The sequence below is a fragment of the Rhodnius prolixus genome, unplaced genomic scaffold (assembly GCF_049639745.1).
Source record: "Rhodnius prolixus isolate KJV_2025 unplaced genomic scaffold, Rpr scaffold_13, whole genome shotgun sequence".
In the NCBI taxonomy this organism is placed as follows: Eukaryota; Metazoa; Arthropoda; class Insecta; order Hemiptera; family Reduviidae; genus Rhodnius; species Rhodnius prolixus.
The window spans coordinates 14,810,701-14,827,193 of record NW_027411583.1 but is presented as its reverse complement, the minus strand read 5'-3'; the positions used below and the strand labels follow the sequence as shown (position 1 = coordinate 14,827,193).

At 31.9% G+C, this 16,493-nt stretch overlaps 1 protein-coding gene across 4 annotated transcripts in view; it reads right to left on the bottom strand.

The window, feature by feature from the left end:
* Positions 1–16,493, bottom strand: part of AP-1gamma (adaptor protein complex 1, gamma subunit) — a 34,402-nt gene that overhangs the window by 13,935 nt on the left and 3,974 nt on the right. For 3 of the 4 annotated variants that reach the window (XM_074116528.1, XM_074116530.1, XM_074116527.1), the window contains 11 exons: positions 16,237–16,298; positions 15,386–15,569; positions 14,249–14,395; positions 13,922–14,160; positions 12,388–12,464; positions 9,566–9,583; positions 3,347–3,442; positions 2,636–2,815; positions 2,409–2,555; positions 1,059–1,277; positions 768–971 (listed from right to left, as the gene is read on the bottom strand). In XM_074116528.1, the coding sequence (XP_073972629.1) occupies positions 768–971; positions 1,059–1,277; positions 2,409–2,555; positions 2,636–2,815; positions 3,347–3,442; positions 9,566–9,583; positions 12,388–12,464; positions 13,922–14,160; positions 14,249–14,395; positions 15,386–15,569; positions 16,237–16,298 (1,573 nt within the window). The remainder of the gene's footprint in view (positions 1–767; positions 972–1,058; positions 1,278–2,408; positions 2,556–2,635; positions 2,816–3,346; positions 3,443–9,565; positions 9,584–12,387; positions 12,465–13,921; positions 14,161–14,248; positions 14,396–15,385; positions 15,570–16,236; positions 16,299–16,493) is intronic. The other variant, XM_074116529.1, reaches the window with a different exon arrangement.

Below are 16,493 nucleotides of genomic sequence, written 5' to 3'. Positions count from 1 at the left end.
GGTTTTAAATATACACGAAAAGCTGAAAGTACAACCAGCGGAGGCGAACGTCAGTACGCGCGCGGGCGATGGGCCGACCTGCGCGAAGTCATAGCCAGCCGAACTGGCCGAACGTCCCCGATCGCGACCGAACAGTCTGGGTCAATTGTTATTTTTTGAACTTTTTCACTATTTGTATGTACTGATGGAAATTAATTAAGAATATAACTTATCGAATACCGCTAAGTTAAAAAAAAAACTAGTTTTTGCTGGCACTGCTATTTTTGAAAGTTTTCCAAAGTTCGGTGAATATCAATAAGTAAAAATATTTAATTAAAATATTAACTAGATGAGCAAATACGAATTACGATGGAATCATTATCAATGATTGCAACACTATTAGTAACTAGAATACCTAATCTAAATATATATTTATCATATGATAACCAATAGTTCTGATTTTGAAATAAATCCGCTTTTCACAGCAAGTAATATGCAATAGGTTTAATGAAATGAAGAAGGATTTTACACACATTAAGACTGCGCACAACCTGCTAAGTGAATTGGACGAAGTGCTTGGGCAGCTTCTAGAAACTGTAAAGGGTGTTCGCAGGTAAGTGGAACACGCTTATTGGCCTGAAAGTTTCTAGTTCTGCTGAATGTAATTAAAATAATGAATGCAATGCTGAAGGATAATTAAAATAATCCAATCAAAGTTCGTCAATGCTGGCACGAAGACCAATAGCAAAAAGAAAGTTTCACACTGTTGCTAAAAAAATTATACTAACTTGCATTCCCGATTCTGGTGAGAGCAGTAAATCACCAAATTCCCCTATGCACCAAGTAGCCACCTGAGTTAGCGGTTGTCTATCAGCAGTGTCACTTTCCAAGGCTGACCAAAGCTGGGCTACCATATAAGTCTGTTGGACAGGAGTCGCTACCAACAACTGAATTACACCCGATACTACATCGTCCCTGACATAGTTACCAGCCTGAAAGCCAACCATATAAGTTATGTAATAAGAATCAAATTTTCAACACTTCTTTTCATAATAGAAAAATAAAAATTAAATACTCACAGCCACTAACACGCTAAGTAGTGTGTCTAAATGCCATTTAATATTAGGCGAGTACTTCTCCGCCGCGAGCACTATACTAGATGAAGCCATTTCCTTAAATTCTGGGTCAGTTTTTTCAAGAAATGACAGTAATTCCTTCATCATAGTTCTTATGTTACTTGTATTAACTAAAGCAAAACTAAGTTCCAAAGCACGTCTTCTAATAGACACGTCAGGGTCCTAATCAAAAACCATGCATCAAGAATTCTATAAAATTAGTACTTAAAGAAAATTAAAGTGAACTGTACTATCTCAGCACTGTTCAAAATCATGTAGCAAAATTCTTGCTTCGCTTACAGAATCCGCTTACCACAATTTACACATATAATTTTCTTAAAACTTGGCATCTGTACTAAAAGATAGTTAACCACTGTAATAACAAATTCATTATAATAAAATGATAAAGAGAAGGAAGCTGATAGCTCTCCCAGAACCCTGTTAAAATCATTTTCCGCTGAAAAAAAATATCAAACAAAAGTGTGAACTTACTATTCATTAAAGCCAAATTTAAATAAAAACTTTTGTCAAGGTTTGTTAGGTCAACCACTTTAATATCGTTGGATGTACATTATACATGAAAGCATTACAAAGGAAAGAGGCTGGATATGTTGCCTAATTTCCGGGAGTCACTTTTACTCCATCGAAACTCCATTAACTTCCTTCTGAAGGAAAAACTCACTGTGGCGAAACATGCTTTAGGCAACATGTTGTGAAGAACAACAAAATTTAATTACAGAAAAAGCTCCATGTTTATAAGGCGAGATCGGGTTCTTTTATGGAGTCCAACGAGTATCTAAAACCATTTACCTTGCGCAAAGGCACATCTACACATTTAGAAACTGTATTTGTGATCATTAGAAATATTCAATAAAAATAAATTTACCAAGTTCTAAATAGAAAGGGAGACAATCTAAACAAATTTCCGGCGACCGGATTGATGAGCGGGAAACCAGAACAGTAATTAAGGTGGGTCACATTATAAAAGCGCTGGCTGATTTTAATATTGAATAGCTTACGAAGGATAGCGAAAAACTGAGGTTATGGAAGGATAATTTTGTTATTTTAGTGTTAATTTGATGCCTTTTCTGATGTGATTGAACAGTAAGCATGAAAAACTATAGAACACTGAATGACTGTACAGAATTTTAGAAAAAGTTAAATTACATCGACTCATAATTAAAAACAAAAAATATTTATTATAATTTTATCCCTTCAAAATAGCAGGGCTGTATCCAATTTTTGAACCTTGATATGCACAGCGGTTTTTTATTGTCTATAATTTTTTTACATTACACAGAATTTATAAATTACCTTCAAACATTCTAAAATAGTGGTCCTATGTCTTTGCACTGCACTAGTGTCCACATGAACCGTCTTAAGCAAAGTATTTAGTGCCACATATCTTATATTTTTGTCGTTATTCAATAAAAAACGACCAAGAATATTTATTGCTAAAACCTGCAACGTTTGTAAACAGCATTAACATAATAGTTTAAAACGCTATTACAATTCAGTATCTTACAGAGAACTATACTTACACGTAGGCCGCTTTCAGAACGAATGTCCATTATAGAAAGTACAGTTTCGTATAGTATTGTGTTTCCAACGTTTTTACTAGTCTCAGTGTTGGTAGCCACTTGCGCCAATATATCGTTCATTGCTTCAGACGCTTCTACATCATTTTTGCCTAATATTCTAAGTAATCGTAGTATTTTGACCTAAAAATGGCATTATCTAGTTAATATTCGGATAAAATTAAACAGAAAACTAATTTTTTAATATTATATTAATCACTGAACCATATGAGCCCATGTGGCAGCCCACCTTAAAGGGTAAGGTAAGGTAAGTAAGGTAATTATTGTTATTCTCCTCATTAATGTTTTATGACACTTCGTAGATATTGATGACGATAACAAATCATCTCAACGTTTCGACCTCTAAAATCATAAGTAGTGCGCAATCAACAAATCAGTTAAAGGAGTTTAAAAAAATGCTGTACATGTGAGGGTTTATTTCCACTTGTTGAAACAGATGTCTTACACTTTTTTTGCGCTTTTATTAAGAGCACTGTCGCAAATTATTAAAATAAATTTTTATTCAATAATTAATTGAAACCTTTTTTTTAATTTACGATGTATTCAACGACGCAATTGAAACCATATATTTGTACATAATTATTTTCAATCATAACGGAAGTTAATTTAACAAAATTGTTTTACATTATATATGTTTTGAAATAATTCATTTACCTGCAAAAATGGGTCACTAACTCCTGATACATCATGTTCAGGGGAATATCCAGCTAGTATCAAATTTTTTAGAATTCGTACTAAATTCGGCACAATCTGTAAATTAAAAAAAAAAAAAATTACCCACAAATTTATTTTATACGTATAGACAAGATTTATTTAAGTACACAAGATCTACTAAATCAATTAAGCAGGGTCATCCCTAGTACTTAAACATCAACGCCAATAACCGCTGGTTACCAGCTCGCCACTTGTCAACATAAAGGACATCCTTCAACAAGATAATTAAATATATTACAGTTGATTACAGTACAGTAAATTCAACTAATTTTAGTTTAGTTTATGATCTTTATAGTGAGCGTAATTTAAAGAAATATTTTAATGAAACCGACTCATAATTTGAAGAGGAATAGTAACGAGACAGGCAGATTTTAAGATAACCCACTGTAAAGGATAAGTTGAGATGAGTTACAGAATTCTGCCGGGTGATTCTGTTCCAAAATTTTAGTAAGTAAAATAAAAACAACGAATAATAGCCAAAAATAACAATTCCAAAAAATAAAAACTAATAAAATTTGGCCACTGAAGTTCAGTCAAATAATTACACTTTATTGCTTTCTTAATTATTAACTCCAGTACAGCCACATCAGTCCAAATTTACGGTTTTATAATTTTACGGTTACAAAAGAGAACATTAATTATACTAGAATTAGTTGATTTTATGTTATCGACTGTAAAATATTGAATTATGTTGATGAAGAAAGTCAAAACTTTAGTATTCATATTTAAAAAAATTTCACTTTCAAATGTATTTATTTATATATTGTTTATTTAGTAATAAATTGTTAATTTATTAATAAAATTGCTTTTTATTTGTATAATTCTTTTTTTAAGACACTTAATCTTCCGAAACTTGGTAAATTTTTTTTTAAATTTACAATCGCTCATCAAATATATACATATATTAAAACTCTCCAGTAGGACAGTTGTATAAGGGTTGATCGTCAAAAAGTGCACGAAAAAGTGTAACGTTGAAAAACACCCAACTTTGACAATTTTTTTCTCTTTTTCTATAAAAGGTTAAATTCCCAAATTTTCTTTAAAATATAAGGAAAATCCTCATTTATAACTAAATTTATGCAAGAACGTACATCAAATAGATTAAAAAAAAAAAATTGCTGAAAATGAGCAAAAATGGCATTTTCAGAATTTGTTCTCGTTTTTGCTATTACCTTTTTTGTTAACAACGTAGTGCCTAAACGCGAGAACCGATTTTCATGAATGAGGTGTCACTCAATTTGGAATTTTATTTAGAGTGATTTTTGGGGGTCAAAGATGCTGTACACCGAATGGGAGAGGAGTTAGCCCCATGTATGTAAGGCCCCCTCCAAAATTTAGTATTATTAACTCTGCAAATCTTAGGCCTTTTTTTTTTTAAATTTGGCCGGATGAAAGGGCTCCTCTACTTAAAATTAAAGAGTCGTCTTGCTCTTACATTTACTAAGGGATAATATTGCAATCGTTTCAAATTATTGGCGCGTCAACCGATTTTAATGAATTAATTGTTATTCGAATCGAAATTTTTTACATTTTTGCATTTTAAAAGTATCGACGTTGTGCCTCTTAAGGAGGGGAGTTTGCCCCACGCAACTCAAGTAAGGCCCTATCTAATACTAGTATTACTAATATTTCTATTACGCTTTTTGATAAAATTTAGCACGAAGAAGTGGTTAAAGCTTCCCTATATGGCTTTGAAGTGCTATCATGCTCTTACATCTACTAAGAGGAAGTAGTGCAATAGTTCAAATTGACTTGTAACCAATGGAGTCGCCTGGATGTCCGAGAAAATTACAGCTCTGATTATCTTTCTCTTATAATATAATGAGCACAACGTCTTGCCACCAATGTATTAAGACGTGTCCCGTTTTTCTTAACTTATCGTAAAATCATGCCTCGGACTACATCCCGGTTCCTCGCTTCTTTTGCCTTTGAATCGACCGCAGACGTCCCGAGTCATAATTTAAAATGTGACGGACAATTATTTTTGTTTTTTTTTTATAGTTTAAAGAGATATTTAAACACTTCATTTTCCCTAGAAAAAGTTATGGTGTATGTCTCTCAATTTATATATTTCTTACAGTGTGAAACAAATTTTAACTGATGTAAATAATTATAATAATTGGCTGTGGTGATGCAAGAGAGTAAGAATGAAAACGAGATTTTTAGAAATGTGTATGTTCCTGAAGCTGGATTGTCATTGTTTATTTTACAATATTCTTCTAGGAACTTACTTAGCAAATGACATTTGGCGTATAGTGCCCATTTTTATTTGTAAAATAATAAAGAGACATCAATTTGACCAGTCTAAAATAACTAATTAACACTTAATAGGCTGATATTCTAATGTTAACTACCTAAGTATAATTTTATCCTTCCCCTATATTAGCGTAATCGTAGGACATTAATCAAAATTACTTAAAAATATAATACGAGAATGGCTAACATACATCGCCTCTACAGTTTTTCGTTGATGAGCAAACAGTACTTTTGCTCATCTATAAAGAAAATTATGTATTGTATTCTTCATCAGCACTTCATGTATTTATTTAATTGTACGTACTTATAATTAAGATTATTAATCTATCCATCAAATTATCGTATCAAAGTGACCAACGTTAGTGGGCAAAATGTTTGGATTCGGCTAAAAACAAAAAACTAATTGAAAATTCAACTATCAAAATACTCAAACCTCACCACTTCTCATAACTAACAACTCGTGGATAAATATGTTACAGCTTTGCCCTTGACTCAGCTTTGATGAAGAGTTCTCAGGTCTTCAAAAACCTTTTGCGCTGACTTCGGATCATCTAGAGGGATCCGACTAAGAAGGCAGCAGTAATCCACTCTTTACTGAGTAACGCAGCGCTGAATGACTAATTGGCCAAGGGCAGCCCTGGGGTATAAATTTTATTTGAAATAATTAACTTCGTTAATATTATCTGATTGATAACAATACATTTCCGTTTTCTACATCTTCTATATTTGTTGATGTTAGAGTTAAGATAATGGTAGTAGAGAAAATATCAAATTACATTAATCCCTTACTATTCTAAAGTGTAAGTCTGCAGATTGAAATTAAAAAATTTTCACTTGGATCATAATGTGTAGTATTAAGGTATGACGATTATCTGGGTTTCTTCATTTTCTCACTTGAACAAACCATTTAAACGAAAATTGGTTGATTTTGTACTTGAACCATACCATACTTCTTCCTAGTCTTCATTTTTCAATTGTTACATTATTTAACAGAGTTTTGATTGTATGAGTCGATTTTAAAAATCTTCATGATAAACGCATTAGAGTTTAAAATAAGAGCGATATTGAAGCATTATTTCAATAGAGGCTTAACAGCTGGAAGCTTCATCTCGAGTAATTTAAAACGTTTAAAGAGCGAATTCTCGGACAATTCAAGCTGCACAGTATTGGTTCACAAATTTCAGAGAAGATATGAGACTTGAAACTAAGGCAAAGTCGGGACGTCCAAAGTCCCGAAAAAGTTGATTCTAAAACTGGCTTTCAGGCGGGTTAGGAATGTCTCACACAATCAAAAAATAGGCATTAGCATGACTTACTTTTAATTTTAATTAAAGTAAAACAACCAAAAATGCACAAGGCACACCTATATTGTAACACAACCATATTTAATGAGATGACTAAGTTAAGGGTCAAAGACTCCGTAAATAAAAGGATTGCAAAAATGCCGCAGAAATGGAGGCAGGATTCAGAAGCAAAGGTTTTTTGTTTTTTACGTTCTTTACACTTGCGTTAGCTGAATAAGTTTATTTATTTCAAGAAAATGATGTCCGAAAGATGGTAAAACTTGGCGGACAGAGATGAACGGGCATATAGCCAGAATGCTAGAGACAGATATCCTCAAAATTTTACCGAACCAGAAGTGAGTGAGAGGCAAAATCTGCAATGTACTGATCGTGAGAAGCTAAAACCTGTTTAGATTATTAATGGGATTAATGGGATTATTAATTATTATATAACGTCTAAAAACATTTCCTGTATTCTGAGAAAATAAAAAAATCTGTAGAAATCATTAATTTGATTAATGTTAAGCGAGTCTCCGACCTTCTGAATTTCGCTGAAACTAATAAACTACAAATAAAATTCAAATATTCATTTGTTGAAATGAAAAGTCCTGTATATTGCAGTTATTTTAAAAGGTATTGAAAGTGGAAAATATTAATACGATAGACAAAACTTAGAAAACCTTTCATTTTGTTGGGCGCGAGAAATGAAGCTTTGATCTTTTTACTTAATTCTTTCTGTTCGGCAAATTCTTAAAAATAACTCATTCATTAACAAATAAAGCACTCACTGACTTGAAAACATAAAACTGAATATGACCAGATAGATGCTAATATTTAAAAAAGATAGTGTATTAAAAGCTGATGCAAAATTAAACATTTAAAATAAGGGAGAAACAGCAGAAATAAATAAAAACCAATAAAAGCAATTACAAACTGAAATTACATTTATATATTAAATATGTATCCAATGAATACAACGGATCCAAAGTAATAGCCCATGCAATCAATGTACAGACATTAATAACCATAGATTATATAATTAATAAGTAACTATATAACTTTAATTATAATTACATTAAATAATAATAAAATTATTATTGTTTAGTGAAAATATATATATCCAGAGTTTATTGTTCAAGGAAATATATGTATATGCTCCACACAGTTCAAGACACAAGACGACTTTTAACATTTGCATACTATGTACAAACTAATTAAACATTACTTTTCTTTTCTTTTATTGTATGTTGTAATTAACATCAAGCAGCCTGAGCTACACTTTAAATTGAAAATCCGATAACCACTACAAAATGGAGCAGACGGGGTGTCCACGGGACCCGCTGCCGAAACGATTATCACTATTATCTTCAGAAGTATCATACGTCAGAAGAAAGCTACCGTTGAAACCGAGTTCTTACTAAATGATCCAACATGTTTATAGGCTTACTCGACCAAAAGTTAAATAATAGCACCAGGTTCTAAAACTTGTCACAAAGGCTAGAAAGAACAACTTTGCTCTTAGACTTATTATTTTCAGGCGGGGCTTAACGTCCAACTACCAATTAGGTGTCGTGGACGGAGGCGACTAGCTAACATACTTTACTGTAAATTTCTTTTATTAACCATTAAATAAAATCCAAGGCCTAAGACCGGGAATCGAACCCAGTACCACAATACATATTAGCGTCGCAGGTCTCTAAGACTTATTATGAACTCACATCTACATATGCCCAAGAAATCCTGAAGTTAAGAAGCTGATGGATGTCAACCTGTTTAAGAGTGTAAAGCGTTTCAAAATAGCTGCGTGGAACATCATAAGTCGAGATTCAAAACTCAATGTGAATTTCCAGCCAAACCTAAGACGTCAACAGTCTGCTTTTAATTTCCAACTTTTGCTTCCTGAGACGGTAGGACGATTAACCAATATTTTGACTGATGATCACAGCAATTTTGCTGGCCTCTAAAAGTAGAGCTATACGTAGACTGACAGGCCGGAACACATCCGTTATCAGGGTCCAGCGTAAGTGTGCTGCGCAGTCCGGCGAGTTGGTAAGTTTATTTCCAATGGATACCGAGCCAATGTGATATCCAGTGAAAACCGACTAGTTGGCTAAAGTAAGATCAAAAACGACGCAAGCCACGTTGGCGTTCGGAATAGAAAGGAGGATTATTCGAACAAGGGGAAGAGTGTACGAGTCACCTCAGCCAGGATGCAGAAAAACCTTGGTGTTTTCTTTGGTAATTGGGGTTGCATTCACATTGAAGGCCAGCAGTACCTTCTCCTCACAAGAAGTGTTTCATCTAGATTACTCACCGTTGTGAGACGCTTACTTTCTTGTTTTAACAATTTGACCCAAAAATTACTAATTAGTAAGAAGTAAGAAGTACGCTTAAATGTTTTGAAAGTGAAAACTTCATATATCAAGAAATAAGAAAACTTATTTTAATTAAACAGTTAATTTAGTATTTATGTTTTAATTATTTGAAAGAAATAAGTTGTCAGCTTTTCTTAAAACATTTGAATAAAAAAAGAAAGTAATTAAGAAATTTACAAAATGTGGTGGAATATTAAAAGGCATGCGCATGCAGGTGTTTCAGCGCATTATAAAGAGGTAATTACCTCGGATTGGCCACCATCCTAAACATGTTCGCACATACACAGAAAAAGACAATGATTCAATTTCGGTAAAAAAAAAATAATTGCTCTAATTAGTAACATTGAAAATTATATAAATTAAAAGATAAAATAAAAAACTTTCAAGCAACTTTTTGTGCATTGAAAAATTATTTTTAAAAACGAAAAATAATGTATAAATTAAAGTAAAAAGAGCTTGCATAATTAAACGCAGGACAAAGGCTCAAGAGTCTGTTTGCTTCCACTTTATTTGTTCCGCCTGATACAGCGCTTCCTCAGCAAAGTTGAATTCTGCAGTTAAAATTTGGTGGCCCAATTTACAACTTGCCACACTGTTGCAAATAATGATGATTCGCCAACCTTGCAGGTTTTGTGCGATTTAGAGGCTCTCTACTAACTCAACTCTTATACACCGATTAACAATAATTTCGTAAATTAAGAACTCCAATTTATACAAATGAATAAAAAAGTCTAATATTCTAATTAATAACTAATACTGCTTTCGAGATAAACCGAAGTGTAACAAAGAGATTACCCAGAAATTTAATCAAATTTTATGTTACTGGCCCCCTTATTTTTAACGTTTTGCTTTTAAAAAAAATGACTTCATTAAACTGTACAGCAGGAGTTAATATTTCAAAAGTTATTTACAGGGTGTGGCCGCTAATCTTACTAGTGGAACTTTAAAAAGAGGAGGCGAAAGCAAAGTGATACAACAGCCAGCCAAGATTAAAAGCATCGTATATAGTTGTTATTACAGCTACTAATTCTCTCAGCCTCATTAGTATCTTATTGCTTTTATTTTTAGTATTTATAACAATAATGAATAAGGCTAAATGCCATTAAATTTGTTGCAAACGAAAAAAAAAAATTTTAAAGTCATAATTTGCTCTATGGTATCTTATTCTGCTGTTCCCTATGACCAGAGACGTTTAACAGATAACTTCACTAGTATAGGTTGAAAAAATTATACCAATTTCAGTCATGATTTTTTATTATGCCAAGCTTTCGACCTATACTTTACATTCTATAAAGTGCTATATTGTCAATAAGCCCTGAAGATGACCTAGTCCATAGGTCGCAAGCTCGGCATAATAAAAAATCATGACAGAAATTGGGATTATTTTTCCAAACTATTTGTTTAATGAATCAGTCACCAAAAACAATGAACAATAAATTAACTATTATATTTAGATTAGAATTTAACAGATAACTTTTCCATTGGGTTTAGCTTAGAATTTCTAAGCAATATATATATAATTTTTACTTTAATGTCTAAAAAATTCGATCTCGATGATTTTTGTAAAAAAATTCAACTGCATTTTTTCAATGAATAATGAATCAAGGAGTCTCATAATTTCAGAAAAAGTTGCGCATTTATTGAGCTTCAAGACCATATGGATTTTTTTGGTTTTTAATAAAACCCTACCCCGAACAGAGGGGTGTAAATGCAAAAAACTGGGATTTTGCGTAACCGAATTTTCACTACTAATTTACTCAAATGTCAATTTTTGGAGAAGGAACAAAAAGAAAAGTAACCATTTTAGTTTCTAACAATTATTATTTAATAAAATGGAAATAAAAAATAAAGTAGCAATAAAACGCAGTAGTTGATTACAATTTTAATGACATAATGGAGGTTATTTTGATCAAAGTGAATTAATAATAATTCAAAAATAAAATGGTTATTTTCTTTTTGTACCTTCTCCAAAAGTTGATTAGTTTTGAATTATTATTAATTAACTTTGATGAAAAATAAAAGAAATAAAAATATGTGACGTCACTCAAGAACAGTGGGAAATATGAAGTTGGCCAATACGTCTTTGAAGTCCACTTTAGATGTACTTCACACAGTAGGCCTATGGACATTACTTACTGGTTCACCCTGTATATCTATAACCCTATGTGGAGACTCACACGACTATCTTGGATTATGAATTTCAAGATTCTAACGCGTACGTTTCCTCCATTAAATAGTTTTAAACTATACGTTTCACAGAAAGGAATGCCAACCCCTATCACTCATAAAACTCCCAACCACAACTTTCACAATTGCATGTATTAGCATGTGTGGCATATAGTGCATGTTAAAATAAAGATTAAAAAAAGAGGGAGTGAGAGACCATTTCATTTAAAAAATAAATAAATAAAAAGGCCCTTAAAATGGATATTTCAGGTAAAAATTGATAATTGAAAATTTTGGCAACCGCAATACTACCTTTAAATACGTATTTTATTAAGAGTATGTTGTTTATTTTAAAATTTTAAAGCTGCAAAGTGCCTAGGATTCACTTTGATTCATATAACATTTTAAAAATGCTCAAAATTACAACTTTATGTTGTCCCATTGAAGTAGAATTTTGCCCCATGACATTACCTCAAAAGTTAAAGGAGTGAGGTAAGTTTTCTTAATAAGCCTTCAGTCCTTTCAGCTGTTTGAAAACAACCTGTGTACAGTTTAACAGATCTCCAGCTTAAATCTTGCTTACACCCAAGCAAGCTTGCAATCATGAGAGCAACAAAGAATAAATTATTTTCAAGTTAAAATCTCCGTCTTTTTTTTTAATGACTTCTTTCCACCAACGCAAATCTGGCAATAAACGTGCTTTTTAAGAAGCCCTAAAAAAACAGGCCTAGAGGAAAAAGGGGGTTACCAGTATTTGCAAGATTAGCAGAAATTCGTAATAAAGTAATCTTAAAATATATATAATCATGGTACTTCCGCAATTAATTATTATAAACAATATATTAACCGCTGACAGAAATTAGATCAGGTGCACTTATTAAGAAATTTTCAGAATACTCACTTTTTTGAAATGCTGTAAAGTGTCCACACTGTTTTCACACATTTCTGTTATTAACGAAACTCCTGTGATTAGCACTCCTAAACAAACATACATTAAGTTCTTAGATGCATATTTCTATAACATTTTAAACCTACGACTAAGTGCGTACTTTTTCAAATTTTGTAGTACTGCAGATACTAAATATTTCTGAAATTTAGGAACGTGAATTTTGAATTTCGACACCGGAGATTATTGAGTAATATACAATTTATAATCACTTTCTTAGATTAAGTTGGAATTGTTGCTATAGTTTTGTACATTCAGAGTGCTAAATTTGAAACTACTAACATTAAATGATGATGGTGTTCATTGGGACTTTAAAATATAAAAAATGTCATAATACTCAAAATTAAAAAATAACTTTCATTTCTCAGTGTCTCTGTTTCTTTTTAGTAATAAACTGTGAAATATCTTAAAATATTCGTTAATTATTACTCTTCAAATCCGTTAGCTATTTTTATTTAAAGAAATGGCTGAATGAGTACATCTTTAAATAAAAAAACTTGGTCAAAACAAGTAAATCTAGGGGTAAACGATTTATTTTTTTAAATTCTGTTTCTCTCTTTCGTATCTATTTTATTTTATACCTTTCTGGTAAAAAATACTTTAAAAAAAATTTTCCTCACCAAAATAAATAAGATATATTTCTGTTTAAATGAACCTGCCAGTTCTAAATACATTTATGTACAATTAAATACCTCTAATAACTGCAAAGATATGCGACTTCGTTTATCCAATTTTGAACCAAACTTTGAAAAGACAAGAGTGATTTCAGAATTAAAACATCTAAAGCTTAATTACCATTAAAGCTAGCTAAAGTTTTATCAAAGAGTCTCACATTATTCATATGAGTCAGTGAGCAATCCAAAAAAATGTATTTATTCAATAGGTTTACAAATTAAGTTAATTGCTAACAAATAGTATTCAATAGGCTCAATAAATCAGCCAAAATTTCAGTCTCAAAAACGTGTCTTCGTTTCTCAAAGTGTTTCGGACCACCAAGGGTCCAATTTATCACCTTTTCACTGTAAAATCTTATCATTCCTGCCACAACCTATGTATTAAAGACTAAATACTTAGGAGGTTATTGGCTTTCAAACAGACACTGTTTAACGGAGAAGTAGTAAATATATGGACCTTTGATAAGAGCACTATTGTTTTACATCTTTGGTACATCCAAGTTTGTGAATGAATAAAAAGTAATTTACCCAGGTTGTTATGTAAAGAATAAAATGACTAAAAGAAAATGAAAATATTTTAAATTGAGAGTGGACACGACTCCCTATGGTGGCACATTTTTAAAAACTAATGAGTTTTTGAGAGTGAAATTGTGACTACTTATTTAATATACCGATTTATAAAGATCAGTCCAGTCTATCTGTACAATTTTATCAAAACTTATAAGTGTCCAACTTATTTTTAAAAAATCGGACATTAAGTTAGCAAACACCTTTCTATTAATTAATCAAAATTAATTATTCCATAAAAAAATTACCGTGATTTTTCTCAGACAATAATGAGCGGGTAGCAGGCAGAAATATTTCCATCAATTCGGGAACTTTCAAAATTATTCTATATGCACATAAAGCAGCTTTCTTACGCACATAAGCGTTTGGAGATTTCATTAATCTTTCTACTTCACCAGCAAGATCTCGAGACATTTCCGGGGAAGCGATTGCCCCTAAAGTACATAGGGCAAGTCCTACCACGAACTGTGTTGAACTGTTCAGGTCACTGTACAACAGAGAAAAACCACAAGTTAACCTTCTGAATATATCATTTTTTATTTCCAATCTACATATTATTACGGTAATTACGTTACTTTTTTAAACAATTTGTGATTAGTAAGTGTACATCTTGTCGTTCATCTAATAATAACATGGCTCCCAAATAACCAATACGTTTATCTGTGAATCTTGGAGATGCGATTAACTTCAAACACTCCAACTGTCCAAAATGAGCTGGATATCTGGAAAATAAGGAAATAGTGTCAGTTAAGCGCCGAAGCTCTGTTCTTTTCAGTACAAGCTACTCACGAACAAAAAACCAATAGAAGAGATTTTGACATCTTAAATGAAAAAAAAACAAACTATTTTTTTGTTTTTGTATTTAAGGTGCGTCAACATCTTAATGTTAGTGCTGCCTGGATTTTTTTTTTGTGCATTGCCAGCCTCCGTACAGTATTCTCTCATTACTGACAACAATGCGCATCACCTGACAGTGAGCTTAAGAAGCTCCTAGGAAGAGAAAGTACAAGGGCACGCAGCTTCGAACCGGTGATTTTCACTTGGTGATTCACGTTGGAATCCAGTATTCCCTTTTCCTTTCCTGCATTACTATAATTATTTTATTTATTTTGTTTAAAAAAATGCAGAAATCAAAAATGTGTTTCAGACGTTTCGTTTAATTGACTACGTAGGAGAGTTCACTTTATAGAACTTAGTCATCTGAATTCATGCTAGCTTCACTACCACTACATTATAATTCAATTTGTATAACAGATTATGATTTTATGCATCAACTGCAGATAAAAAAGAGTGTTTGCACCTGCTTTTGCTCAAGACAATATTACCGGAATCTAGCATCATTCACCCTGATCTTTGAGAAAGATAACAATTGAGATTTAGATCAGCCAATCAATCAATTCACTTCTGCTTAAAGTACCAAAGTTGCAGTATGCGATTTATTGTGGTGTTCAATTGAGATGACTAGGACTCGAACAAATATGTATTATCTTGATAGATAACCAAAAGGAGAGTGGTGATAAATAAAATTGTTTATACCCAATGTTTCCATCTAATCTAATCAAGTGAGGTTCTGAATGCCCACTTCATTAATTTCAGCAGTTTTTAGAGCCACCAAACTTGCTCTTCTTTTTCTTGGCAAAATACTTAAGATGTCTACCTAATGTAAAGTTATTAAAGGTAATTATTTAAAATAAAAATAAATTTTGACTCACCCAAGCATGTGAATGTATAGCAGTTTTGCAATATTTCTGCATCTCCAAACGCTATCTTCCTCACGAAATGTTGAACGAATATACGCACACTCCTTATTAATTACTGCACGCTCTTCTGCGGCCGTCCTCGCGGCTCTTATCTGCCTAATTAAATCTCTCAAACGCATAGGCGTGGGAGTTCGTACTAATAAAATAACAAAGTTACAATTCAAATATTATCAAAGCTCTCTAGGATAGTATTGTAAAATCAAACAGTTAGTTCAAATGTTTTTTTTTTTTTTTAAAGGGCGAGTTTTATAAAAGTATTGAAATACATATACATACATGAAGAAACAGAAATAATAGGAAACGAAGTTATTTTAAAGTTCGAAAATTATGAAATCAGTTTAATTTTAAGCTCTCACTACTATTAAAATCGTAGGCCTAATTGCCATCATCATCTTACAAAAATAGCATATTTTTTCGATTAAATATGCTTCAGATCCTTCCCCTCGACAAGGTTTGAGGGTCTAAAATCTTATTACAATTAAACAGAACCTGAGATCATCGCATAAAAATCCAGAGCCAAAAACACTGAATAATCCCATCTATTTTTATATTACTAATGGCAGGTGCTCAAAGCTAAGTTAGAGGCACTTCTTTAGCTATCAATAATAGAAAGAAAAAAATGTATTTAGATAAAATACATATTTCTTACAGTTGTTCTAGTTTAATTCATTCTGACTTTTTCTCTCTTAAAAAAAACATCAGAAATCCTTTGAAGCTTGTCTTCATTAAAAGCAATAGAAAATAAGAGAAAACAAAAAAGAAAAAAAAACAGTAGGCACAGTTCTAAAAAAAAATATTCTTACCTCTTTCAAGAGCATCACTAATCACCTCCTTAATAACGGCCATATTGAAAGCTGGGTTAAACCTGAAATTAAAATTGTTACTTAAAAAACATAAGCCTTGTTTTACTTTTATTATCTTTGTAATTTTCCCTTATTATCTTCGGCTCTTTGTCATTTTCAATTATGGTGAAAGGATTTTTAAAATTGTAAAGTGAGCACTTAACTCAAATGTGTAGTAAGGTCACAGTTTAAATGTATCTTAAAACTCTGCTGTTTTA